The sequence below is a fragment of the Dromaius novaehollandiae genome, chromosome 17, assembly GCF_036370855.1.
Source record: "Dromaius novaehollandiae isolate bDroNov1 chromosome 17, bDroNov1.hap1, whole genome shotgun sequence".
Taxonomy (NCBI): Eukaryota; Metazoa; Chordata; class Aves; order Casuariiformes; family Dromaiidae; genus Dromaius; species Dromaius novaehollandiae.
In genome coordinates, this window is record NC_088114.1 from 2949583 (window position 1) to 2977387 (window position 27805).

The 27805-nt window shown below is 49.5% G+C and overlaps 2 protein-coding genes across 19 annotated transcripts in view; both read left to right on the forward strand.

The window, feature by feature from the left end:
* Window positions 1-35: 35 nt before the first annotated feature.
* On the forward strand, window positions 36-16519 carry BRAP (BRCA1 associated protein). Its single transcript, XM_026114531.2, has 12 exons — window positions 36-254; window positions 506-655; window positions 1423-1624; window positions 2472-2661; window positions 4305-4418; window positions 4941-5089; window positions 7690-7765; window positions 8396-8534; window positions 9027-9136; window positions 10718-10807; window positions 12722-12825; window positions 14104-16519. Exons 1-12 carry the CDS (start codon window positions 173-175, stop codon window positions 14462-14464), a joined length of 1767 nt encoding a protein of 588 aa, XP_025970316.1. The 5' UTR covers window positions 36-172; the 3' UTR covers window positions 14465-16519.
* A 10004-nt stretch (window positions 16520-26523) lies between these two features.
* The window catches only part of ATXN2 (ataxin 2), a 54947-nt gene continuing 53665 nt past the window's right edge, over window positions 26524-27805 (forward strand). For all 18 annotated transcript variants that reach the window (XM_064521920.1, XM_064521921.1, XM_064521928.1 and 15 more), the window contains exon 1: window positions 26524-26819. In XM_064521920.1, coding sequence (XP_064377990.1) covers window positions 26695-26819 — 125 coding nt within the window. In that variant the 5' untranslated portion in view covers window positions 26524-26694. The remainder of the gene's footprint in view (window positions 26820-27805) is intronic.

Consider the following 27805-nt stretch of genomic DNA (forward strand, 5'->3'; position numbering starts at 1 on the left):
GCCCCGCCCCGCCGCGCTCGCCGGCCGCCGCGTCGTTGCCGTGACGTCACGGCGTCGCCGGCGTGACCCCGCCGGGGTCAGAGGGTAAAGGTGCGCGAGGCGGAAGCGGCGCCTCATCTCCGTTGGCCTCGGAGCGCAGCGGTGGCGGCGGCGGCCCGCGGTGTCCGGGCCCATGAGCGTGTCCCTGGTGGTGATCCGGCTGGAGCTGGCCGAGCACTCGCCGCTGCCCGGCGGCTTCGCCTACAGCGCGGCCGGTGAGTCTGTCCCGGCCCGATCGGTCTAGTCCGGTCCGCTCCCACCGGGGTGCGGGGCGGCCCTGCCAGCGGGGGGGAGGGGGCCGCGCTCTTTCCGCGGTCCCGGTGGGGGGGGGTCGCGGCGTTTGGGCGCTCGTGGGGGTTTTGGGGTCCTGGGATCGGGGTCCCGGTGCCCCCCGGGGCTCCCACTACCACCAGCGTCGAGGCTTTGCTCCCGCCGGCCCGTCCTGAGCTCTCTCTTCCCCGCGCAGCTCCAGAGATGGCCGCGGAGAGCACCGGGGCGGCTGTCCCAGCCTGCTTGGAGGGGAAGGGCCCCGGGGAGCGGGCAGCCATCCTCCACCAGCACCTCGGCCGCAGGGAGATGACTGACATGATCATTGAGACCATCCAGCCCCGGCCAGGTACCAGCCTTGTGAGGAGGAAGTTTTGGGTTTTGGGTTATTGCCCACCACTTTTATAAAGCTCCCCATTAATGTGGGAAGGAAGTGGAATGCTTCCCCAGGCATCGGGTCCTGTGGATGACAACTCTCTTAGGAGTCTTGGGATGGTAAAAATGCTGCTGGATTTGCAGGTCCTTAGTCAGTCATCCATGTTAGGAAACAATAGGAGAAGTTAAGGACTGTGTGTTGGGGACTGGATAGGAAAGCTGATTCTTCCTCACAAACATTTCTTGCTAAGTAAAATGTTAACTTATTTTGGGCTGTGCTGCCTGGCCCATAGGAGTCAAATATTCCAGCTCTACAGACATTATGTTCCCTGATAGGGGGGAAGCTTAAGGACAGCAATGCCATGTCCTGCCAAAGTTGCCATCAAAGCAGAGGAGAAGGACTAGCACGCTGCTGCGTGGCTCGCCTTGCCTGTACTCTGCAAACCTGCCCTTGTTCCATTGTGCTTGTGTCAGTGTCTGTTGGGATTCAGCCTGTCACAGTACAGAACTTGCCTAGCTGATTTTGCAGCACTGGGGTCCTGCCAGAGGCTCTCACCAGGTGTCTGGCAGTTCCTGAGACTCCCCCGGAACAGCAGAGAGTAGAGGTGTATGCTTCTGCTGCTTTCCAGGGATGTAATTTGACTTCTCAGAGTGCTGTTGTGTACATGCAGGCTATGCTTAGAAAACAGTAGATATTTCTGATGTGCGGTTAGTAATCTGAAAGCTTTTGATTTGTAAAAGATGAAACAAAAGCTGCCATGGAAGGAAGAAAATCTTCAGAGGCTACATCTGCTGAGGACAAAAATAAACATGACGATCAAAGTAAAGAGCGTGAGGCTGCTCCAGACTCGCCTTCAAAACAGCTCCCTGACCAGATTTCCTTCTTCAGCGGGAATCCATCAGTTGAAATAGTTCATGGCATTATGCATCTGTACAAAACAAAGTAAGAATGCTTGACTAATTGTAGCTGTAGTGGGAACAGTGCTCCTGAATCATACCACCATCCAAAAGGGTGAGTTGGTCACCTGAGGGCTCTGGCTCCTGAGCCGGCTGAGCAGGGACAAACAGGAAGGGTGACTTCTCACCTGCGGTGGCAGGCGATGCCTTGCACTCATGGCGGAACTTAAGGCTGGCTCAGGTCTCCCAGCTGTGGTGGTGCCATTCTGGGTAGAGAGTGCTTGTGCCGGGGGCTGGCCATAAGAACATATAACAAATGCTGGTTCCTGAAAGATGATGTTTGAAAGCAGCTTCTTGAGGGATCCCACGGTTAAACTGTGACCTCTAGGATCTTGGCTGCAGGCCTAAAGAGCTATCCAAAGCTGGAGATTTCATCCCTTATTTCAGGGATTACAATTCCACACCACTCCCTTGTAATTGTATGAGAACTTCCATTTCAGATCTTCCTGAAAGCTATCAGGAGACACAAAATGGGCTTTTGAAATAGTAACAAACATTGCTCACTCATTCTAGGAATAGTTATGAGCATCTGTGGCTTGCCAACTTCAACAGTTTCTATAGAAAAACAGATGTCAAATTATTCCTGACAATACCATTGTTTTTTGGAGCTGCCCATTTTAATCCTTTGCTAAAGAGGAATAGCTCCATATGGGTATCTTAGATACTTACACAACCCCTTGCTTCTCTTTCTTAATATTTACAAATATGTAAAAGAGAATTGAGGTTAACAAAATCATTTTGAGAACTGCAGTTGTTGGAAGTGTGAGGTATCCAGTTGTGCCTTTGTCCTCCCTGGGAAATGACATGAAGTTGTCTAACTGTTGTCTTATCAGCAAGATGACCTCCTTAAAAGAAGATGTAAGGCGCAGCGCCATGCTGTGCATCCTCACAGTCCCTGCTACCATGACCAGTCATGACCTGATGAAGTTTGTGGCCTCCTTCTATGAAGTAATTGAGCATATGAAAATCATCAGAGATTCTACTCCAAACCAGTACATGGTGCTGATAAAGTTTAGCTCACAGGTAAGAGTCAGAGACCCCTTTGTCGCAAAAGGGGTGCCACAGTGTCATATAGCTGCTGTTGAGGGGTGCTGTCTGGCTTCACTGGCCTGCTGTTAGCCAAGATTGTGCTTTGCTGTGAAACAGGTCTGTCCTATTGTCCAGCTCTTTCTTGGGGCTGCTGGCTAGAATTAGACCCACAGTTTGAACTGGAAGTGTCTGTCATGTTCTGTCTATCCTATTTCTTGCTGGCTATGTAGACAAACCCTGTTCTCTGCTACCTCAGAGGTCAGTATGCTCCCTGAATTTAATACTCTGCATAATATGTTCTTTCTGCTTTCAAAAAAAGTAAGAAGAGGACAGCATGTGTCTCTGCATGCTCACAAAGGGAGCAGTACATTGTGTATGATGAGCAGGAGGAATCCAGCCAGTTGGGCTTTGCTTGCCTCTTAGAAAAGTCTCGACCAGCTTTCCTGAGGAGCTGGGTGGTCTCCCAGCCACTGCCAATGTAGCAAGAAAGGGGCAATATCCCCAAAAGCTGAGTCTAAGGGATGAATTGGTGAGTAGACATCACACTGCTGCTCACAGGTTTTTCTGGATTACATTGCTTTAGGCATTCCCTGCCAATTCCTATGTGGATTCCTCATTTGTACCTTCCTTTCTCCCAGCTGCAAACAAAATATTCTGGGGTTGTGGAGATGGTTTGCTCAGCGCTTCCCTCAGCCAGGAATGCTACACAAGATATTTCCCATGCCTTTTGTGAGGATGCAGTACTTGTATGTGTTCTCTATCATGTGCTGTTGACCCAAAGATGCATTTTTTTGTATATCACTTTGAATCCACTTTGGGCAAATATCTAGTGCTGCACTGCTTTGCAGCAAAGCCATACACTTGTGGTCAATTCACTCTAAATTCCTGTTTCTTAGGAAATTCTCTGAAGCCCTGTTTCTCTGCTGACCCCTGATGGCTGTCTCTGCAGGTCGCAAAAGCCTGTCTCACAGGCCTTTATGCACCTGGCTGGGACAACTAGGAATGTGGGAACCTGGCATTCGGCTCATTTGCCTCTTGTGGGATCGCTTGCTAGAGATAGGGTTTGGGTAGGCCGCTGAGTGAATATGGATGACACGTTTGACAGGTTTTGTTTTGATTCTGCCTCTTTGCAAGTGACTCTCAGGGACGGTTCAGAGCATGCCTGAATTGCTCCCAGTGAAATGGATCGCTTCCCACAGTTAAATTGTTACTTTCCCTGACGCAAGTATCTGCGTCCTGGAATGTGGCCCTCTCATCCCATGTTTTTAAGTGTGGGGGTTTTTTGTTTGTTTGTTTTGCAAAGACACCAAATTTGCTTTGCAAATGCACTGAAATTGCTGACGAGGGGCAAAACTGATGCTGAAGAGAAGCCCATTATTGCTGCTGAGTATTGAAATATCAGAGTAGCCATCACTGCTGTGAACTTCATTTCTTGACTTCAAGTGGTAGAAAATGGCACTAAACCCAGTGTGGAGATGCAATGTTTGCTGGCAGGAGCTGACTCTGAAATATCTCCTGTGTTATCAGGGGACTTGGCAGAGTGGGGAAGAGAGGATGCAGCAGACTTCTACTCCTCCTTGGCAGTATCAGCTGCAAAACTTTCTCTTTTTAACTGGCTTCTCTTGGTTTATGCATAGGCTGATGCAGATAGCTTTTATATGACGTGCAATGGTCGGCAGTTCAACTCTATAGAGGAAGACGTTTGCCAGCTGGTGTACGTGGAAAGGGCTGAAGTCTTCAAATCAGAAGATGTAAGTGTTTGGGGGGGTTTGTGTGTGTTTTGGTCTGTATTGGGGTTTGTTTTTCCCCTGTACTTGAGAGAGTTTTAACAAGATTATTTTGCACTGGGCAGGGCACTGTAAAAAATGCTTAACATCAACCCAAAGCTCACTTGCCATCTGTTTCTACTTGAGAGAGTGTGGTGACTTTATGGGCTGCACGGCTCACTGCTGCAGTGTCTCTAATCTAAACCTGCCTCGTGCAGTAGATTTGATGAATCCAGAAGAGTGAATCAGGCTGGCTGAAGATGCAGCAGCCACATTGAGCCTGTGGTACGGCGAGGAGGATGTGGTCTGGTAAATGTGTCATAGATCACTTTCCTTTTGCATCTGACCTCTAACTCCTGTGTAGACTCTCACAGGAATACCTAGGGGTGTTTTCACACCCCAGTGCCAGGTGTAATGAGAGAAGTTTAAGATTCATTCTAATGTGGGTGCTTAATTTACGGTGATTGGAGGACTCTGAGCAATTTGTCTCTGCCTCTTCTTTTGAAGGGGGCCAGCCTGCCTGTAATGGATCTGACAGAGCTCCCAAAGTGCACAGTGTGCCTGGAGAGGATGGATGAGTCTGTGAACGGGATCCTTACCACGCTGTGTAACCACAGCTTTCACAGCCAGTGTCTGCAGCGGTGGGAGGACACCACGTAAGAGGCTTTTCTTTATTTCCACATCTAAAGCCCTGCTTCGAGTGCAGTGGTTACATGCTGACAAGACTGGTTCTGCCCATCTGAGCACGGGATCAGAAACTACTGTGAGTTTTATTGCTCTTTTTCCCCTTTAAGGGACTTTTGGAGAGAAATCTCCCAGCCAAAAGTAATTGGACAAAGTTTCCTGTGGGCCTTACTGCTAAGGCAACAGGGCTCTTGTAGGGCAATGCAAATAGTTTAAAAATACTATAGGATAGAAATACTGGAGCAAATAGGGCTGCATGTGCATGCAATGCTATTTCACTCTTTTGTGCCCATTTGATCCTGGGTTTCCCCTGGCGTAGCTGAGGCTGTGCTCTGGGTGGATCTCCACAGCTGACTGGAGCCTAGGAGACACCTGGGGATCCCCTCAGGGCAGCAGTCCTGCCTGTCTCACTCAGACCCTCAGCAGGATGAAGAGGAGCTGGGCTAGAGCAGGCTGTGCAAGGGGACAGGACTGGAATGAGGGATAGAAGGGAGGCAGGGAAGGAAGGGATGATGGCAAGATCACTACATAAACTGGGAAGGGGAGGGAGCTGCTCTAAGCAGGCAATAGTGTAGAAGATGGGTACGGGCTGAGCAGTGGGAGGCTGCGTGCCTGGGGTGGCTTGGTCTGTCTCTCTGGCTCACTGAGACCCCCTGGTACAGGGCAGTGCTGAGAGTCTGACCTGCGTCTGTGCTCTGGTCCGGCAGAGGCTGCGTGCTTGCAGGTGCGATTTGTCCTGTCCGTAATGGCACCTACCAGCCCATCCAGTAGAGTTTTCCCTGAGCTTGTCTGAATCCTGCTCACAATGTGAGGTGCCAAGAAGATCTGTGAAAGGGCTAATTAAGATGTGACAGGGCTGGTTAACTTTACTAACAAAACAGCCACCTGTCCTTAAAGCTGCTCTTCTCTCTGTTGCTAACTCTTTCCTGTTCTTGCTCTTACCGTTCAGCACATTCCCGTAGTTGGATGTTTCAATGTGTCTCTAAGTCTTCTGCAGAGCTCTTGCCTAGCACTGGGTGCTGCTATCACTTGTGCATGTTTTGCATTCTTCTTGACGCTGTTTGCTGCTTTACTATGCATCAGGCAGTCACAGATACTGCAGCAGAAGGCTGCTGGACTGGAGCCCTATCTTCACTGTGTTTTCTTCTTTGTTACCAGTACCACTGGCTGTCTCACTAGCTGATAGACCAGGAGGGAAATCTTAACCCTCTCTTTGTGTATCACTTGTAAGCCACAGTAACAGAACCTCAGTGGGATTTATAGTATTTGTAGCTATTCTAGTTTATTGGTTGCTTTGCCCCATAAATCAAAACCAGTTTAAATTTGGAGCAGTGGAGCTTAGCCAATGTAGGAGCAAGATTCAAAGTAGCACTTAAATAATATAAACCTTAAGCTCCCAAACCAGGAGAATAGTAGAATAAAATTCCTGCCCACTTTGCTTAGGCACCACAGAGACTGTAAGTGCATGAATTTGTCTAGGAAGCTTACTGCAGTGCAAACCTTCCCTCCCATGACTACTTCTCTAGCTTATCCAGCAGCTCCTGGATTACCTCCCTGCCTAGCTGAGTCTCCTCGTGGTTAGGATCTGGACAAAGGTTCCTTCTGGTCTTGGGTCTTCTGTGTTTCTGACAGTACAGTGGTATAATTTCATAAGAAATGATAGCAGGGTGCCTGCTACTGATTCTTCTAGGGTGCAGTTATGGGACACTCTTCCTGGAAGGGATGAAGCTGAATCCCTTGGGGTAGGGATGAAATTGAAGCTAGAGCTCTCATTTCCTGAGGGATGTTTTAAGTACCAGGCTGTCTTTGCAAAGTGTAGGAACCTCCATCTCTTACTTGGCTGTCTCAGCAGTGTGTAGTTGCAGCATCTTTCCACAACAATATGTAGCTGCTCCACAAAACCCTGCAGATAATGGAGAATGTCTAAGAAATAAAGTGGTGATGAGAGGCCTTTTCCTTGTATGATTGGACTGCCTTCATCTAGTGGGAAAGCTACAAAACCCTTCACTTTCTGCATACCTCTTGCTTCACTAGAGCACTGAGTTTGCTCCTGCCTTCTCAGCTGTCCTCCTCAAAGACCACGGTGACTGTTATGATCATAGCTCTCAGCTGAAGATGTTGTCAATTGGCAGCAGTGCAGAGAAGTGATGTTCAGGCATGTGTACGGGTGTTTCTTACAGTGCTTGCAGCTGAGGCAGAGCAGTGTTTCCTGAGCTCTGCCATTGCTTTTGTGCTTACATGGCAGATGCGGAGGTCACTGGCAGCCCCACTGCTACTCTTGGTTGCAGCTGTTCTCATCACCTGGACTGGAGGAAAACCAGGTCAAACTGAGACCATGGAATGGCTTTGGAAGCACCAATACTTGTTCTGTCATTTCCTGGCTTAAAAACAATAGACTCGCATGGAATGGAGACAAATTTGAGTTGGGGAAAATGAGAGCTGAAAGATGCAGGCATGTAGGGAGTGTTCCACTGCATAAACATTCACTTTGAAATCTCTGGCTCTGTTTTTAATTACCATAATATTAAGATAGAGCTCCTTGTGTCTAATCATGATGCTTATTGCCCTCCAGGTGTCCTGTCTGCAGATACTGCCAAACACCTGAGCCAGTGGAAGAGAACAAGTGTTTTGAGTGTGGAGTTCAAGAAGTAAGTAGGTGGGTGGATGGTGAGTGAGATCTGGACTAGATTTGACTGTGCTGCTGCTCTAGTTGCTTCTGGGGTTAATTCTGTGGCTGCTGTTGGACTGATTTTACCAGTCAGCGATGTATCTGCTTTCCTTTTGAGTTAGAATCTGTACCGGGAAGGGATATTACCACCCAGGTTTTCCTGTTCTGACAAATGTTTCCAATTCTTAGAGACATATTAGAGTATAAGCTGATGAGAGCTTGTGTGATTAGATGCATATGACAGCAGGGGGCTAAACTAACAATGAGCAGTTCTAGTCTGTGTTCTTCGGAGCTTGCTTTCATGGTCCTGCTGTGCTGCCTTGTTCATTAAGCAGGGCCATTCTTCCATCCATGCTTGTGGTAGTATCAAAGTGCCTGGCACCTGCAGGCTTATAATTGGTGTGAATGAGCAGGTACTCCTGCGCTTTAGCTGTTAATCTGAGTGAGGCTTCAAAGAGGAGAAAAAGCAAATGCTGTTCACTTTCTAAGAAAGTGACTGGAATTACACAGCATCAGCAGGACATTGGTGTCCTTGATCACACTTCCTCAAAGCTCTGGTACCACTGCTTGACAGTATTGTATGTACAGGGCTTTTTCCTTCTGTTGACAGAACCTTTGGATCTGCTTAATATGTGGGCACATTGGCTGTGGCCGGTATGTGAGTCGACATGCTTACAAACATTTTGAGGAGACCCAGCACACCTATGCAATGCAGCTGACCAACCACAGAGTCTGGGATTATGCTGGAGGTAAGCGGTCTCTCTTCCCCTCTTGTAGGATGACCTTGTTTGTAAAACAGCTTTTGAGACCCCTTGGTAAGAGCACTTGCAATGGAGCTTTCCTGGAGATAAAGGGGTTTGCATCTGTACTAATATCTTGTCTTTTGGGAACATCCATCTTCTCCCTAATAGCAGCTTTTGTGGGACTGTACCAGATGGGAGAGGGAGAATGTGATTCCATAATGAACCTGGGCAGTCCTGTAGCCTCTGTGGAATGTGTTTGTTACTCCCTTTCCATCAATTTGTCCTGAGGTATGAAAATGGGCTGTTGTAATAAATATCCTGTAAGGTGTCTATGCAAAGTCTGCTAAATAACAAATACATCTGTTGTTGGCTTCCTGCCTTACTAATATGCTGTCGCAGCAGTCTGCATGGTTAATGTGCTGCATAAAGCATTTCCATTGGTGTCAACCTGGGTGTTCTTAAACTAAAACTTCCTTTGGATGAATTTTCTCTCTTCAGATAACTATGTCCATCGACTGGTTGCAAGTAAAACTGATGGGAAGATAGTTCAGTATGAGTGTGAGGGAGATATGTGTCAGGAAGAGAAAATTGATGCCTTACAATTAGAGGTAAATATTTTTGGCTCTTTGGACTCTTTGTGCTGCTGTGTCAAATGAAATGCTTCAAATCCAGATATGAGTACAGGAAAATGACATCAGCTTATGCAGCAGATTTGCTCCCTGTATGTAGGCAATCATCTTCAGGCAGAAGCAGGATGTTTTTACTGTTTTGTTTTGTTTTTTCTCCTCTCCCTCCTTCCCGCCCCCCCCCCCCCCCAAGCTCCTCTTGGCTCTGCAGAGCCAATGCAGCTAAGAGTAAGCTGGCTGCAATCTCGTCCTGTGTGCACTAGCAGACTGAAGATGAGCCAGTTGCACTGCTGCAAACACTGAGATCAGTGAGTGAGAAATGGTTTGAGTGTCCAGATTCACTCACCAGAGCCTTCCTAGCATTAATGGATCTTTGATTTGGCTTAAGAACAGATTGTGTACCTGTTGGCCAGCTTCTCTCTCTCAAACTAGAAGTGTGGAGGCCTTGAAAACAAAGGTCCACGTGCAGTGGGTTTTCCTTGCCAATGATCTGTCTTAAGGAAAAACTCTAATTACTGCTCTACTGAGGGATATACTGCAACGTGATTTCAGTCACATCAGACATAAGCGAGTCTGAGAAGCAGCAAAATGTAGAGACCAGCCTTTGTAAACTTACTGCTCAAAAAAGTATTTGTTTGCTTTTCCAGGAATTTTCTGAGTTATTCTTAAGGGCTAAATCAGCTATTTTTAACCCTTATTTTTAGGTACCTGGTGCTTGAAGTATATAAAATACCTCTCTACCTAGCTTAAAAGATCTAAATGTTTGCAGAGAGTAGACTTTACAATCTGTTTTTTGGTCTCTGATATTACTGAGAGTGTTCACAGCTTTTTACTCATATTTAGTTCTAAAGTGAAGGCCTAATTTGGTGCTTATTAGTCTGATGTTAAGAAATGGTTGCATTTCCCAGCATCCTCATAAGTCAACTGCAGAACAAAAAGGGAAAAGATGGGATGTAAGGCATTATATCCTTGTTCAGGTGCCAAAATAACATTGGAATGAGCCATCCTTGTTGGATAACAATACTTGAGAATAGTTATACACAGCTGAAGATGCTTTTCCAAAGATGCTCTTCCAATCAAGCTAGAGATGTGCATTTACCCCTCTCCTCTGGGTTTTGGGCAGTGAATGGAGACCTGTGCAACTCAACCTTTGAAATTTCAGGCTCTCATGACAGGGATTATTGATGTTTCATTTTTCTGTGGAGTGTAAAACTTCTAGAGGCTTATTGCTACTATAAAGAAAAATCTCTCTCTTGTTTTAAAAAGTACTTAGCATGATATTGGGTGCAGCTTGGGGGGAATTATCACTTGATCCTTGCTGTTATGCTCAAAAGGTTTTACTTTTTTAATCAAATGATTTGATTTAAAGTGTTTTGATTTTTAAACTGAATTGGTGAAACACATCTGCTGGATCTGTAGTTTGCATGTATTTTTCAGAACACCCTCTATGCTGAATTTCATTTGATTAAATTGATTTTTCTTTTGGAGCCCTTTTGACTTCTTCATCAGTGTAGCCACTCTTTTGAAAAAGCTGACTGTTATGTGTGTGTTTTGTGATCATAGTACTCATATCTGCTAACAAGCCAGCTGGAATCACAGCGAATCTATTGGGAAAACAAGATCGTCCGGATAGAAAAGGATACGGCTGAAGAGGTGAGCTCTGCGCTGGGCTTGTGTGAGCGCTCTGCTGAAACAGGCCTCTGGACCCTGTTAACTTAAATGGGAGATGGAGCTGTTCAGTCCCTCATAGAGCCCAAATTTCGTGCGATGTAACCTTGTGTAGCCTGTTTCACTACCAGCTGAGAAAATTGGCTCCAAGATGTATTCCTTATCTCAATGCTCAGATCTAGCAATTTGCTGCTCAGTGGTGCAGAAGGAGGTAGATTGCCACCTAGATTGAAGGCTGATTTACATGTGCTGCTCAGGAAACTGCAGCAGTGGTGAAAACAAGCCTGTGCTGCTGCAGGATCCCTGCTTGCTGATCCAATCTCTCTCATGCTGAAGCATATCTCTAGGGAAGGTTAGTGTAGCATAGACAGTGCGACTCTAACCTGCTTGGATGCAGAAAGTGGAAGCTGTCTTTCTGCACCAAACACATACTGATTTTTCCTTTTCTTTGTGATCTTCCTATGCCCCCTCATCACCCTTTGGGAAAAGTTTAGTCTCCTACTATAATGCATCCTGTAGGCAGGATGGCTTCAAAATGTCTTAAGTAAAAATTCAGTGAGAATACCTTTAATGCTTTTTCACACTATGTAGATCCTTTTAACTAGGTTTAAAATGAGTCAGGACTTGCACCTGAGCCCTTAACTGAACTGTCTGTGTGACTTCTAATTAAGTCCTTTACTCTCTGCAGTTAAGTAGCATCCTAAATGTAGAAATCATGACCTCTAATACCATCAAAATAGTGATCAACCCTGGTTTAAAGAACAGTCCCAGAAATCTTATAGAAATGCCTATAAAAGAAAAAACTGTAGTAAAAATCATCTTGCATATGACCAGGAAACACGATCCACCAACCAATCGTAAACTGAAATAACTACAATAAATGCCCTAAATGTTCTTTTGTGCTTAAAGACCCTTACAATTTATTCATGGCGGTCTATCCATGCAAGTCACATCTGGATCAGTGCCACTATGCAGTGTATTCCATTATCATGGCTTGGGCTACTTCCCCAAATTAACCATCAGCTGCATAAACATTCAGTGATTAAGGCCGGAAGGCTTAAAATCTGCCCTGGCATCACTGGGGACAGTATGTTGCTGCCACTGACATTTATCTAGGTTGCTTCTCCAGGAAAGCATTTTTCCTCTTAATTCCTGTTGCCAGTACATGCAAGCATGATTTTGACATTATTATAGGGGAAATGGGTACTTCTGTCTATGAATCTGCTAAGTTTTGCGTCAGAGTGTTTTCATGTGTTCGACGTAATGCCTGGAGGACTGGAGCATAATTCTCTTTAACAGTAATGGTCTCTAGTTTCGTAATAGAGGGGAAGAAGAAGCCAACGTACATGTGTTTCTGTTTGCGTTTTGCATGACTAAGATATTCATGTCAGTAGGTCACTGTCTTATGACAGCAGACTGCTGAGTCAGTGCTGATGGAAATAGTATGTTCATTTTCAGACTTTGACCATACCTATTTGAGGCTTAGTTTAAAATGAGCAGAAGCCTTGTATTGTAAAGCCCTGGGATGAAAATTTAAGTTTGCTGGCAGATGCAAAAAAAATCTGAGAGAATGGCTAAATGAATGCTGAACTGCAGTAGATAAAAAGTTACAGATCTGACACAGCCTTTTTTGAATGGAATCCCCTGGCACAGTTTGCAGCCTGAGTTGCTGTTCTGTATGAGCAACTTCCACATGGTTCTTGTTGGGGTAACTGCAAGGTGTAACGCAGAGGATTTTAATCCAGACTAGCAGCATTCGGTCTTCTTGCTCACGTGAACTGTTGCTTACCTGGGCACAGTAATTGGTCAAAGTCTAGAAACCACTCTGGAAAAATGAATGTCATAATGAAAGTGCACAGGACTTTGATCTGTTTGAAATGTCTGTGTGTTTGTTTTTAGATTAACAACATGAAGACCAAATTTAAAGAGACCATAGAGAAGTGTGACAGTCTGGAACAGAGGCTGAATGACTTGCTCAAAGAAAAGCAGTCTGTCGAAAGGAAGTAGGTACCGCTGCCAGGTTTAGTTGCATGCAGTCATTAAAACTCAACACTTACGTCCAAAAAAGAAAAATCTTGCTATCCCTGTGCAACTTCGAGCTATTTAAACTGGTATAGTGAGAGCCCAGCTTATTTTAAAAAAGCTCCCGCTTCTGTGGGTGTTCACAAATCTGCCTGTTGAGTGGAATGCAGCTTTTGGGATCTTGGCACTTTTCACGTGGTCTGCATAGTTAGCATTCAGTAAAACCTTTCTCTTTCCCCTGCCTGCTCAGGAGTAGACATGGGTCTGTTTTGCAATTGGAGGATGCATCCTCCAAAGAGGAAAGGCAGCTCAGCAGAGGCATCTCACCCAGCACAGAGGACTATGTAAAACTTGAAATGCCCAGATGAGGGATGTCAAGCACGGGGACCGAGTGGCTGGGTGCATTCCAGCTCCTTAGGTGGGACTGCATGGTCTCTTCCTTCTAGGCCACCAGCCCCCTGGCATTGCTGCCTCTCCCCCAGTCCTGGCTGTGGCAGGGAGCCCGAGCTAGGGAGCTGTGGTTCATGGCACTCACCTTGCTGAGTGGAGAGCAGGCGGCATGTGATGCCAGCAGGCTTTTAGGGGAGAAGCACTGGGTTGTCGATAGGAGTAGGGAAGCACTGTCTGTGGAACGTGATGCTGTTGATCTCCTTGTGGGAGCATCTTGCTTCTGAGTGAAGTGATATCATCAGGGTTTTGTATTCAGAGTGTGGTGGGAGCCAGGATCTGGAAGTGTCCAACTCTCCTTAGCTCTCTAAGGACCATATATAACCTCTGTATCATCCTTGTCACCTATTCCAGGAATTGCAGATGCACATTCAAGGCTACAGTCCCATCCTCTGCCCCGCGCGCACACCCCATCTGTTGCCTGCACTAATGGCCTTTGGTACCAGGTGGGATTGCCTAACTTGTGAGAGAAAGGTTTCTCCTGAGTTGTGCAGATTGAGTGACAAAGCTGGGATTCTGCTCCCACATCTTATTCCCCGTGCAGGTGACACAGGCAGGCAAGCAGGTCTCAGCAAGCCGAATGCTGGATAGAAAATTCCTAGGGGGTTTTAAAGTCCTTTTGTGTTAGGCCTGTTTTTTCCCCTTCCCCATCTTTTGCCAGGAGGCCCCAGTCAAGTCCTGAGTGCTCGTGGTGGGGCTGAGGACAGCTCAGGGGTCAGCTGCCCTAAGGACTGAAAGTAAAAAGGAGGCAGTAATGTTCAATCTAGGTGTATTGCACTTTTTTTTTCCTGACTTGTGCTTCTGTCTGCAAGGTGTTCTCAGCTGAATAACAAAGTGGCTAAACTTTCCAATGAACTGAAAGAGGAGCAAGAACTGAATAAGTGTTTGCGAGCGAATCAAGCCTTGCTTCAGAACAAACTGAAGGAGGAGGAGAGAGTGCTGAAGGAAACCTGCGAACAGAAGGACCTGCAGATCTCGGAAATCCAGGAGCAGTTGCGGGATGTCATGTTCTACTTAGAGACACAACAGAAAATCAATCATCTTCCAGCTGAGACCCGACAAGAGATCCAGGAAGGACAGATCAACATCGCAGTGGCATCTTCTGCCAGTTCCTCCACAGGGGGTACGGGCAAACCTTCTTCCAGGAGAGGCCGTGGTAAGAGGGGCAAATGAGAATCGGAACGTACTGCTCCCACGCGGAAACTGGCCGTGCTCCTGGTAGGCCAGGCCCACCTCTCGGGACTCTGGCTGTCAACACCCAGTTCAGTAAAGCTCAGCTAGAAATTGTCTTCAGAGCTTCTCATAAAACTGGTTGCCAGTCAGTGGAGGTGTTTGTGGTATTTAAAAGCATTTCACTGCACTATATAGCTATTTTAGGCAGATCTTAATGACCATTTTGCCTCCCTCCCTTTTCAAAGCCCCTCCTATGATGCATTTGACTTTCTTCTTGGAGAATGTGCTGTTAGGGGATGGGGGGGAGGGGGGCAGGCATATGTGTGTTCAACATCACATTCCCGAAGGGGATGTTGTAGGCTAGACCCAGTGTTTAAGGCTTCCCAAGTCCTTCTCCCCCACCTCTGTGGATTACAAGTATTCGCAGTTAATACCTGGTTTTATTTAAGAAACAATGTAAATTAGATTGTGTACATCTCCTCTTAGTATATGCAGTCCAGATGCTGCAGAGCTGCTAGTGCAGGAGTAGGACTGTAGTTTGGAAATAAAAAAGGTGTGGTGTGGAAAACAAACTATCTTAGTGGTGTAAGAAACTAAATGAGTCCTAAAGGGTCCTATCTAGGACATCAAATGCTTTAAGGGACTTTGCTGAACTACTATTTCTCCATTTTAAAGATGGCCTTTAAAAGGCCAGTGCTAGCTGCATTTGGGGCAGAGAGCATGAAAGGCTTTATACTCTGGAACTTGTTTAATGGTTATTGGTTAATGGTTATTTTTCAGGCATTTCTCTAAGTTAACTAGAACCTTCTTTGCAAAGACTGGTAGGTGTTGAGTATGAACAGCCGCGGCAGCGTTCTGATCTTCCCGGAGTGGGGTGCATTTGCTTTCCCTCTATTAGCTGTGCTGGGACTATGTTGGTATATGCTCCAGTGCTATCCTCAAAATGAGGTGGGGAGAATGACTAACACAGCGTTTTACACATTTGCTTCCTACGTGCCAGTGCTCAGCCTCTGCGCTAGCTGCCAGCCCCCAGCCCGCAGGGCTGCCGCGCTCCGGGTTTGGCCCGCAGAGCCGAGCACGCTGCCCTGTGCCAGGGCCCTCACTGCTAGACGCAGCTGCTGTGATCACGCAGTGCTGCCTGTTCTGGTTTGAAGCATGGCTCTATCCAAAATCTCGGGTGGCAAAACCATTGCATTGTTTGCCCCAAAGGTGCACAGACCCCTTAAGGGAAATCTGGAAAAATCTGGCTTTTCTCCTCTTCGGAGGCATACCACATGTGATGCTCGGGAGTGGGAACGCTTTCTTCCTGCCTGGAGAAGCGAATGTCCTTGTTGCTGTGTTGTGCTCGTAGCCTGAGAGTTTAAGGCTGCTCCTTTATTCCGAATGTCTGGGGGAGTTCTGCAATTGTCCTCTCGGAGCATAGTATGATCCCTTTCAGTTGTTAGAGCTGTGGGAACAGCCTTGATGTTAGGCTGTAACACTGAAAATGCAGCTGTGACTTACCAGCCCCAAACTGGAACACAGAAATAAAACAGCTAGTGTTTTATTGACAGAAATTCTTTTTGGCCAATGGAAAGGAATGAGTTACAATAAATATAACAACTCTAGTAAGGTGAGTCTTTATTTAATCTGCTTCATGACTTTGACTGGCAGGTTTTATTTCTTCTGGGAAGCATTAAACTTCCTGACTTTGAAATACCTGGCTCTTGTTAATGCACTCATTGCATCCATTGCTTTGGTTTGAAGATCTGCCCCAATCATCTGGGACTTCTACCTTTTCTAACTTTGTAGCATGAATGTACACTAACTCTTTTCTAGTGTGTGGATTGTACAACCAGGCCTCTGCCTTCTGTAAAATATTCTAAAGAGCTAGAGATATACAACACAGCTTGCTCTCCTATAGAAACTATTTTATTTAAGATATATTTTTACACCATCTAAGATCCTCCTACCTTTTGCTGAAAGCTTGCTTTATGTAGAACACTAAGATGCTGTACTGTATCTTGGGATTCATTTTCAAAAAATGTGATTGAAAAATTAAAACAGTGTACAGTATTTTCTGTTTGTGTATTTAAGTGGAGGGAGGAGATGGCAGGGGAAAAGGATGAAATGAGCCCTGTTCTTAAAGCCTTTAGTTCAGACGGCTTTGCCTTTGACTTAGAAGTAGTCTCTTGTCGTGTTTGCGTTGGGGGGAAGTTTGGCTCAGCTGAGCAAGCTGTACTAGCTAATAAGGCTGGGCAATTATCTCTGGCTCATGGAAAGGGGGCAGCTCATGCAGAGAAGGCACGGCTTGTTGAATGAATGCCTCTGTGTTCAAGCTAGTTGCCAAATTATCCCCAGTCCTCGAAGAGCTCCTTCAGCTTCTCCTCAATTCATGCGAGGTGGCAAGATGACCTGAGTGTGCATCTGGTTATTTTATTCACTGCTGCAGTAAACAGGGCTTCCCCCAGGCTGGGGGGGGCTCGCAGCATCCTCCGCGCAGCCCTTCCGCGTGGGACCGTGCTCTGTCCTGCTGATGAGGTTGGAGGACATGGGGGGCCTGTGGGAAAGGGTAAACTTCCAGCAGAGGCTGGTCCACGCCTCCTACTCGCCCATCATCTGGACACTTGAAAAAAGCAGTGTCTCTTAGACCTCCTCAGCCTGTGGTCAGGTTTTGACATCTGAAACTCAAACATCTGGTCAGACTTGTGGCTAAAGACTCAGCACCGGGACAGTAAAAGATTGCAGCAGCATAAAACTCCCCCCAAGCCCCAGACAGCTGAGATTAGCCAAGGTCCTGCCATGATTAAAAATTTACTTTCTTCTTAAAAACTATGAAGGAAAACTCCCCATCTACTGGACAGCAAGGGAGTGATGCTGTCTCCACTCATGCTGTGTCGGGTGTCTGGAGTGGCATCGAATAGAGCTAGGACAGAGCCTGTTGTAAGCGTTCTCCCCGTCGTGGGTCCTGTGACTCTCTCTGCAACAGGTCCCTGATTCACGGACTAGCAGAGAGGCAACAGGAATGCGAAATGACTCGTGATTCTGCATACGGCGACGCAAGCACTCAGCTCGCCACGTGCAGCTCGGCAACCTCTGAAGTGCCCAGCAGCCTCAAGACTCCTCAGCATCGGTGTTGCACCTCGGTGGTGAGAGGACACATCTGCTCCCGAGAGGTGGTCATGGAGGACTCCGGGCTTTAAAAAGGGCAGGAGAAATGCAGATGGAAAGGAGCGAGAGCCAGCAGTTGTGCGAAGCTTGGCAGAGCCCCTCTTGCTTTGAGGATGCTGAAATGATTCACTCCAGCAGCTGTTCCCGAGCGAGCAGGGAGGAGAGGCAGTGAAGCAGGGTGGCAGGTCACCATCCTTCCTCACTGCTTGTGCTCCTGAGCTGGCGGAAGCAGAGTCTGCAGCCGGAGAGGGATGGCAGGGATGGAGCGTGTGACACCTTTCTCCTTGGAAGGGAAATCGAGGGCAGCTCAAGGGTGAGCTGGCGCCCAAGCCTTAGCCATAACCGCTTTGCGCCACGGATATCATTTCCTGTACGCAAATGACTAAGTCCAGACTTAACAGGAGACAAAAGCAGCACTTCTTGGTGGGGCTCAGAAGTTCACGGGTAAGGCTTTTGCCCCACAACCAGCTCCAGTACCTGTGGGGTTGGTACCTAGGCCCTGGGTGTAGGGTTGACCCTTTGGACTGTGGGGCTATAAAACAAGCTCCTAAAATAGAAGTTCAAGAGCACTCGGGGTGTTTCATGGTTCCTGTGCAATAGGTGACCACATGGTGGGACAGGGTCACCCACAGAGACGCAGAGCAAAGCAGATACAGTATCTAGGGAAGAGCTTTGGTGACCACTGTCTGCTGATGGGTTTCCGAAGGCCTTTCCGCGTTGGAGCAGCAGCTCCCTGCAGTGCCCTTCCCCGTGCAGCCCGGCCGGCTCCAGGAGCCGCAGCTCAGGCTGAGGCATAGCATTTTCTGCAAAGCGCAGAGCAGCTGGTGGCTCTCAGGCTGCCCATCCCTTGATGCGTCCCCCAGCGTGGCGTTGCAGGCAACTCCCCTGCAGCACTCTGCGTGCCCGTGCCATGGCAAGCAGGGGCACTGCCAGACCAGCACGTTCCTGTCCTGCCAACAGTATCCCCCGGGAAGCTGGGGCAACCGGCACCCGTTTTTCCTTCTGCTCACCTCAACTAAGGTTTGTTTTTTCATCAGAGCCTAATTCCCTAAGGCCACATGGAAAATTTCTGCCTTGATCTGCGTTGACCGACTTGTCTGTTCTCGTTTGAGCTCCAAGAAAGTTGCGCCCATTTCTCCTGTGCTTTTCTTTTCTACGTAAATGGGCATTTTGGTCTAATAACTGTAATTTAAAGGCAGACACATCCAGCTGGTCCAGCTTCGCAAAGCAGGCCCTACACCAACGTGCAGCTAGCAGTGTTTGGAGGCGTGTTTTGCAGAACGGAAATGTTGCTTGTGTATTCTCCAGGCTGAGATTCAGCACACATTACGCAAGGCAACGTATGGAGGCAGCTCTGTGCACTGGTTCACTTTAGCCTCTGACTTCAGCTGCCTCAAATAGGTTAGGAGAATCATGAACATCTAAGGTTCACAATTATTTTGGAAGCATGCAAGCACTGGACCCTTCTGGGAAGTAGCCTTCCATGTGGGTCGCTTAGCTGCTTCACGGGAAGGGGGTCTGCTGCTCACGCCTTTTCTTGCTTAGCGATAGCCGCAGGTTGCGGCCGTGCCCGGGAGGGGATAGACCTGGCCGTGGTGCAGCCACGGCGCTCCGAGGGGCTGCACCGTTGGGAAAACAGCCAAGTGGTAGGTTTGCTTGAAACGGGAGCAATGCTTGTCCTTTGCTCTTATTCAGTGCCCAAGCTAAAGCCCCACACATGACGCTTCCTGCTTCTGCACCTCTGCTGAGCAAACACAGCGGCATTTATGGCTTTGCCCCTTCTTGACCTGGAAGTAATGGGTTAATTGAGTTAGGCAACAAATGTTGAGATACGGGTGTGTTTTCGTTTGCCTTCTCACAATGAATTCCTTCCATCCCAAGCCTGGTTAAAAGCATCGAGCACCTAAAAGAAGATAACGTTTACTTCCCCACCAGGAAATCGGTCCTTGTTGGGTAACGCAGCCAGGGAGGGCTGCACCTCTCCTCACCCTCAGCCCCAGATAACCTCAACAACCACAGCCAGGAACGCATCACGTTAATAAATGTGCACAGCAGGCCCAAATCCCAGTCTCCCGGTGAGCACAGGCCTATCCACGCCTCACACAGCTCGCAACACCGAGCAGTAAAGGCTTTAATTTAACTGCGTGTGCCTCAGGTCAAGAAACACATGCGCTTGCCCTGTAATGCAGGGGAGTCCAAGCATGGGAAACAAGCCCGCCCTGGGGGGTTTCTTCTTTTGGGGTGGGGGGAGACCCCCGCTATGGCTGTGAACGAAGCGCCTGGGCAGCCTCATGAGCTCTGTGTTCGAGTTCTGCAAACTTAAAACAGCAAATCTGTTTGGTGTATAAAATGTGATTAGATGTCTTCGAACCACTCCTCTGTGCCACTGGGAAACTCAGTGCAAGCACAATTAATGCAGGCCAGAGAAAATCCCGGCACCGCTGGCTCGAGTCCAAGGCCTGAGCGGAGCCCCAGCCCGGAGGGAGACGCAGCGGGGCAGGACGGGCGAGCCAGCGCTGCCGAGGGCCGGGCCGGGCCGAGCCGAGCCGGGCGCGGGGTTTAGCCGCTCGGCAAGCGCAGGGGGCTACGTGAGGAGCAAAGCGGGCTTTTTCCAAGCCGTTCTCCTTGCCAGCTTTCAAATGCGCTCCAGCTTCACCAGAGCGAAGGAGAAATACGGGCTGGATCCTGCCTATTCAGGGAAAGAGCAAAGGCCTGAACGCGGTCCTGGGAACCAGGAGCGCCTGACCTCTCCTCTTTAGTTACACGAACGTCTGCAGTTTCTCTGCAAGAAGCGAAACACCTACTTTTCTTCCCCAGGAATCAACAGGGAGGGATGGACAACTGTGTAAACGCCGTTTCTAACCAGCTGAGTGGAAAGGCAGGCAGGATGCTGAAATCACGGCATTTTCCTCTGCAGTGATCAGACTGCAGAAGCAGTTAAGAGGATTAGATATTTCTGCTCACATCTGCAGCTGCGCTAGCTGAAACCGAGAGCAGACCTCCGAACGCTCCATCCTGGGAAACGGCTCTGCGAGCCCCCTCGGGACCGCTCGTCTCGGTGCGGTCCGGGAGCAGCTGTTTTACAGAGCCATGAGCGTCTGCGGCTCCCGCAAGCCGCAGCGGGAACAGCGGTGCGCGGCCGCCTTGCACAGCGAGGCTCTGTGCCGCCGTGGAAAAGCCGGCGCGAGCCAGCCCGGATGCAGGGCTCTGAGCTGCCGTAACGTCTCCAAAATGTCAACTCCCACGCAGAAGGCCTATGTCTCCCGAGTGTCGTAGCGCAAACGGAGAACATGATAGAAACCCTGCCAGGTTTAAAACCAGAGATGAGGAGAGAGATCCCTCCCTGGACATCGGTTAGAGGATTTCTTTAACGGTTCTCTTGCCGTTATCCAAGTTGCCTTAGCACTGCAGAGCTTCAGCAAGGAAATCTAATTTCACTGCACTCCCGCTCACAGTTAAGCCTCAGCGTCTAGTTCTCGTGGATTAGCACTGTGTTACCATCCAAATAAAAATACCTGACGATTCCCTCCGAAGCTCGGTCCTGCGGAGAGGCCCGGGATGTGCTGCCAGCGTGCTCGCGGGAAGCTCCCAGCGCCTCCCCGGGGACCCCTCCGAGGAGCCCTCGGCCCCGCCGCAGAGGGGATGGGCTGAGCGCGAGTATGGAATCCATTAAGCTCTTTTCCAACCTTCAACAAAAATGTGGTCTTGTAACCAAGGAAGAAGACGTTGCTGTTTAACACACAGGCACGTTTGCTGGAAGCGCTGAGCCCTGCTCTTGGAGGCGGCCTGGGGTCTATCGCTAGCAGAACAGACTGCACGGATGGGGGGGACGTGGAAGCCCTTTCCCGACGGACGGAGCTCCTGCCGCTGCTCCCGGTTAACGCAGGCAGGTCTGCTCAGCAGCCAAGCTGCATCTCCAAAATCATTTGTCTGAGCCTCAGGTATAACGTGTCAGAGCAGGGAAAAATCTGCGCGTCTCACTTCCAATTTGTCTGACGATTTTAGCAAGGAGCTTTTGAGATCAGGCAAGAGAAGCCAGAGCAAACCAGCTCAGCCCTTTGCAAACACTGCCACGTGCTAGGCATCTGCCAGAAACACGAAACAAGATTGTGATCCTAAATTTGTCTTTCCAACATACCTGTGCCAGTTCTGCAGTGGTTTCTGTGTAATCACTAGGGATTAATACCAACGTGCATTGAAACAGCTGAGGTGACAGGGCACAGTGGAAATTCCTCAGGGGTTGGTCAGAGTAACCGAAAGCTGTTCTGGGAGGCAAACCTGATGCTGACTTGGTTTTTAATGGACATCTGTCTGCAGGGGACAAAATGCCATGGCAACTGGCCTTCTTGTTGGCATGCCGATCTCAGCGAGGGGATAGGGAGAGGATGGGCGCTGAAGGTCCGTGTGCTAGCACTCGGGAAGCGTGGCGGGACTGCTTGACAAGGCTGTGAGGCAAAGGTTGTTTATGCTCTGTGAACACCGGCTCCTGAGGGATTTAAGAGCTAAGTCTTGGCATAATGATTGCTTTGTCTGCTGCTGCGTACCAGGAGTCAGTCTTGGCCCCCCCCTCCCCTTTATAAAAATGCTAAGTCTAAAAGCAGAAAGTGCGAGGCCAAAGATCACCTGGCAGTTTGCTTGGCAGAGCTGGGGGCAGCGTCAGTGTCTCCCAGTTTGCAGCTCTGTCCCTGAAACTCGTGGAATAGCGTGCTGTTGTGCGGACCCCGGAGCTTTGTCTCCTAAGGAAGGAAATGTTCTCGTTTGGTGTCTGGGGCCAATGGACGCTGAGAACAAGGTTCACAAAAATGTCGCTTATAGGTAAAACAAGCTCTGGCAGCTCTGTATCCCTCTCCTCCTCTTTCAAGCTCTGCGGACATTGCCATTTTCCTTAATTTCCTACTGGTTGCAGTAAAAGCGGATGGCATATGCGTGCTGCGGCAGGCCTGTCTGTCATCTGCACCCTGACTGAGCTGAGTCCGGCCCCTGTTAGCACTGCTGCAAGAAGAGCAATGGCATGGATAGTACTGGGAGGAAATAGCTGCAACAGCGCAAGGGTGGTCAAGAGAGATGTGTTTGATGGGAGCTGGTCTCCACCTGGAATCCAGCTGTGGATTCAGGCACTGCAGGCAATGGCAAGACACTGCACAGCAGCTGGGGAGGGGAGGAAAGTCGGAAGAGAGTCAGCAATAGGCAGCAGTTGTCTCATCTAGCAGGCTTTTGAACTTGGGCTTTGGTTCTCTTCATTGTGCAGATACCTCTTTCTGGTTTGGCAAGTATTGAATTCATCAGTTAAAACTGAGTGCAGCTTTGCTGACTGGCTAATATCACGTCTCTCTGGGAAGTGCTCCTCGTCTTAGAGGGCCGGATTTGTTTTCCTAATGTCTTTCCCGTGCCTGTAGCATTGTCAGCAACACTTTAGCCTCCAAGAGTAGAATCAGGGATAGTGGAAGTAAATAACAGAAGTCTTCAGGAGAAAAAGTGTAGAAGTACCCAGTTCTGTGAGCTTCTCTAAGAGTTGGTTTTGCTTAAAATAAATGCCGAGTGCTAGTGTTAGTTGTCCGTGTTAGCACTCGGCAGGCTTGCGTGTTGCATCTTGTTGAATGCTGTCGAGGATCACCCTGGCTGGCTCGAGGGAGAGAGCACAATACTTAAAAGCAGGTTATGTCAAGGAAATGTTACCTCATGTAGCAGTTCCGGGTAAGTCATGACATTATCAGAATCATTAATCTTCCTACGCAAATACAGCTTGCACATGTAGTCACAAATCTGAATGGAAACAGTAGTCTTCAAAAAGACTTGGAATAAGAATGGAAACAGCAAAACGGAATGTGATTCTTGATTATAAATAGTTGCTTTTCTTCCTTAACCATGGAGCATACAAATTTGAATTCTGAGTTTTTCTACAACTAGACCATTGGAGCCACAGACCGTTGTCTGTCCCTTGTCACAGATCATTTCCAGCTAAACTAGCAGATATAATGGTAAGGAATGGCAACAAATAAATAAGTAGATCCAAATCATAAAAAGATAAATATGGGATACTGGGAACTGCAGGACCTTCAGGAAGGACTGCATGCAGGGAGAGGAAGTAGACATCTCAGGCAAGGGGAGTTATATACCATAATGCCAGTATAACTCCATTTCACTGGAAGCGTGAGTAGTTTGTTGCAGAAGTGAGCTCACAGGAGGAAGGTGGAAAGCAGTATTTGCACGGGCAGTCACTGAAGGCCTCCACTGCATCCAGCAACCTAGCTGCAGACCCTCTAATGGACATGGGTATCCGAGCTATTTTATGTGGTCATTTCTGTATTTATTTTTAAGGTGTTTGTATGAAGATGCTAGACAAACAAAGCAGGGGGAAACACAACGAAAGCCAAACAGAGCTTAACAAAACAAAGAATACATTAAAGGAGAAAACAAGTCAAACTGCAACTGTTCTTGAGTCATTACTGCAGAGATGAACGTGAGGGTCTTATTCATACAACTGCTTTCCAAGTATGTAATGTTACCCCAAAATATAATTTAATATAGTCATGTCAGCTCTTAGAAACCATCTCTGCCAAGGGGGAACCTCTTTTAGTTCTTTGGACATCCTTGAACATCAGGGGCTTCATCTTAGCCAGTGGGATCCCACAGCGTGGTTGCCACTCCAAAATGCTGCAGTCTCTTAAATTTAAAAGTTCCTAACATAAATAGTGACTAATTGCTGTGCCCTGTAAACACTCTTACCTGGAAAAGTATTGAAAGTAACGTCCTTTGCATCTAAAAAACTATTAAGTGATCTGGATATGTTATGTTTTGTTGTCTCTTACCAGACTTTCTTGTGCTTTTATTTTATTTTTTTTTTGGTAGCTTTCCTTTAAAATTTGAAGCATGCTGATAGAACACATCATTGAATAAGTAATCCTTTTTAGCTGTGGGTTACTCCAAGATCCAAAATATGCCTTGAAACTAACGCAAGTTCCTTACCTGCTACGTCTCCTGTATTGTGGTAGCACACTGAGGCCCTCGCTTTGGGGTCCAGTAGCGCCAAGCAAAAGACATACAAGACCTTACAAACAGTATCCTAAAAAGTGTGGTGAAAACTTTCTGTATGCTAGCAGACACATACATATATATATATACACACACACATATACATCTAAAATATATGCAAACAATACACGTTTATTCGACTTTACAAAAAAAAGGCTTTTCTTCTGCTTCTCTCAGGTAACATTAATTATCTTGTAAGTGCATTGAGACAGATTTCTGCCTTTACAGTAAATGGTCCTAAAGCTTGTGGCAGCGCTACTTTGCACACTTTATTATGTCCTACAGAAATTCTTGGATTGCTGAAACTCTTGACATCCTTGGGGCTCTCAGTTCTGTGGCTGTGAAATAGCAGAGTGACAAACAAGGTCGCTGAAGCAACTAGAAAACCTACTTTCCTTAAACTGCTGGCTCTGTTCAGGGAGGTGTTTCCAACTGAATAATTCTTTCTTCTGAGCCCATTTCAGCTGGTATCTGTCATCTAGTTAATAATGTGTTAACCACAGGTTATTTGGGTAAAACAAAATAAGCAGTTTAACAGTCAAAAGTGTAGGGAAATTGCTAATTCGAGGAAGCTGTTAAATATTGTTATCTTTTTACCATTGTGTGTTGCCACCCACAACTCTTCCAACCGCATGGGAAAACTGTTGCTTTGCAAGCAAGGTGTATAAATAATGCCTGCCTAACAGCACCGTTCCTTTTTATTACACTTGAATCCTGTGGGACTTCTGGAGCATTTCTATGAATAGCTTAAACTCAAAGCATTTTGAGTAACCATGGCTATAAATCAATTTAGCTCGTGTTTTTGAAACTACATTTACTCTTGCTAACCCTGTATGTACGTAGATTTTTAACAGGACAGACCGCACTTTGTTTTTATTAGCGTGAACCGGGTGCGCTTTAGGGCCTGCGAGGACTGTGCTTTTTCGGCAACGCAGGTACCATCACTGCACCAGAGCTGGCCGGCGGCTGCGTTTTACACTTATACATGAAATTTGGTGTTGTCAGAGAGGTAGCAGAGTGAGCTGGCATTTTGTGATCAAATACCTTTTTTGTGTTTTTTTTTGTTTTTTTGTTTTTTTTGGTCAGTTAAGGTTTCTCTGGACCGCAGCAATAAGGGGGAAAAAAAAAGACACCCACCCCCCCCGAAATGTCTGATAGCGGAGGGGTGGCCAGGGAATAATGCGATAATCCCCCCGGCTCCATTTCTGTCGCGTTTCACCCGGTGGCTGCGTACAATGGCTGCGGGACGTAAGCGTTCACCGGTGAGAGAATTTAACGTCTTTGTGCTCAAAGGTAAGGAGAAAAAAAAATCGGTTCATAACTTCGGCCGCCAGCGCAGGGCGCTGAGGTGACGCTCGGGCGCTGGCGCAGCTCGGCCATCTTCGCGGGGCGGGCGGGCGGCTCTCCGCCCCCGTCCCCGTCCCGCCGGGCGGCCGTTAGCGGCGGGGGCGGGCAGGGCCCGGCGGCGCCGAGCCGCGGGGCAGGGCAGGGCCGAGCCGGTCTCCTCAGCGCTTCCCGCCGCCGCCGCGCTGAGGGGAGCGGGGCGGGGCGGGCGCGCGCGGCGCTGAGGTGGGGGGGGGCGGGGGGGGGCTGCGGCGCGCGGAGGGCAGCGGCCGCCGGCCCCGCGCCGCCGCCTCACGTGTCCCGGCCGCGCTCCCCCTCCCTCCCCGCCCCTTCACCCTGCCGCATCACCGCCGCGGCCCCTTCCGACTTCCCGTAAAGAGTCCGCGCCCGCCGCTGCCGCGCCGCCCGCCCCGCCGCGCCGCCGCCGCCCGGTGCCGCGCAGCAAGGGAGGGGGCAGCTCGCCGAGAGGCGGCGCCGCCGCCCGCCGCGCCCCGCCGCCCCCTCGCCGCCCCCCGGCTCCCCCCCGCCTCCCCGCCGCCGGCCTCCCTCCCCCCGGATCCCTCCGCGCCGCGCTCCGCTCCCTCCGCCCCGCTCACACTGTTTGGGAGCAACCGGCCGAGACAGCGGCTGCCCCCGGCCCCAGCGAGCGCAGCGAGGCCCCGGCGCGGACGCGGCCCCTCGCCCCGGCCCCTCTCCCCCTCGCCATGTCCCTCAAGCAGGCGGCGGCGGCGGCGCAGGCCGCCGGCAACAACCGCAAGCCCCCCGGCGGCGGCGGCGGCGGCCCCGGCCTCCCGTCAGCCGCGGGCGGCGGGAGGCAGAACATGGGCAGGTGGGTGCGCGGCGGCGGGCCCGTCCCCGCCGCGGCGGCCGAGGGCCCGGCGCGCCCGTCCGCCGCCATCCCCGCCATCTCCCCCCCCCCCCCCCCAGCCCCGCACCGGCCTCCATGGGCGGCGGCAGCGGCGCGGCCGGGCGGGCGGGGGGAGCGGGGCCTGCTGCATGGCGGGGCGGGGAGGGGGGGCCGCGGCCTGGCGCGGCGCGGTGCGGCGGGGGGCTCCGCCCGGCGGGGCGGGGGGCCGGCATGGCGGCGGGCGGGGCGCCGCGGGCCGCCGGTTCCGCAGTGCCGCCGGGGCGAGGCCGGGCCGCCGCTCGCCAAGGCCGCGGCTGCGGTGCCCTTCAGGGGGACGGCGGGCAGGGCGGGCCGCGCCGCCGCGCGGGGACCATTTTCTCGGCGAGCGCGGCGCCGCGGTGCGCAGCGGCGGCCCGAGGCCCCCGCGGGGCCTGCGGCGGGGGGCGGCGGGGCCCGGCCGCGGCCGCACGTGCTCGGGGCGAAGCCGCCTGGGCCGCGGGCGGGAAGGGGGCCGGGGGGGGGGGAGGGAGGTCGCCCCTCCCGCATGCTATTAACCGGGGGGGGGGGGGGTGTCTTAACCGGGGGCAGCACGTCTTTAATTTAAAAGTATGCGAACATCTGCCTTTCGCAGAGCACCTTCTGCAGACGATTCTTTTTATATATATATAAATCTCCATAAAATACCGTGCGGAGCCCAAGCAGAGCGGCTGGAGCGCTGCTCGGCGTTATGGATGGATCTGATTTAGCTGATATATGCTGGACGCGTCATCCAACATGAGAGTTCTTTTTTTTTTTTTTTACACAAATTTGGGGGGTGTCAGGAATCAGGGTTTCACAGCAGGCTCAGATTCCCCTTCTCTTATCTCCCCCTCCCCATGCACACTCCTGAGGCCCTGCTGCCTTCTGCTGCCTCTGGAAGGTTGATACTGCTTGTGTCCCTTATCCACAAGCATTGCTTATAAAAATTC

What these genes read in the sequence shown, in the direction of transcription:
- BRAP (XM_026114531.2), top strand. Translation starts at nt 173, where the DNA reads ATGAGCGTGTCCCTGGTGGTGATCCGGCTGGAGCTGGCCGAGCACTCG. An exon ending in TGATAAAGTTTAGCTCACAG is followed by an intron (nt 2,662 to 4,304) that starts GTAAGAGTCAGA and finishes GTTTATGCATAG; the next exon opens with GCTGATGCAGATAGCTTTTA. An exon ending in AAGTCTTCAAATCAGAAGAT is followed by an intron (nt 4,419 to 4,940) that starts GTAAGTGTTTGG and finishes CTTCTTTTGAAG; the next exon opens with GGGGCCAGCCTGCCTGTAAT.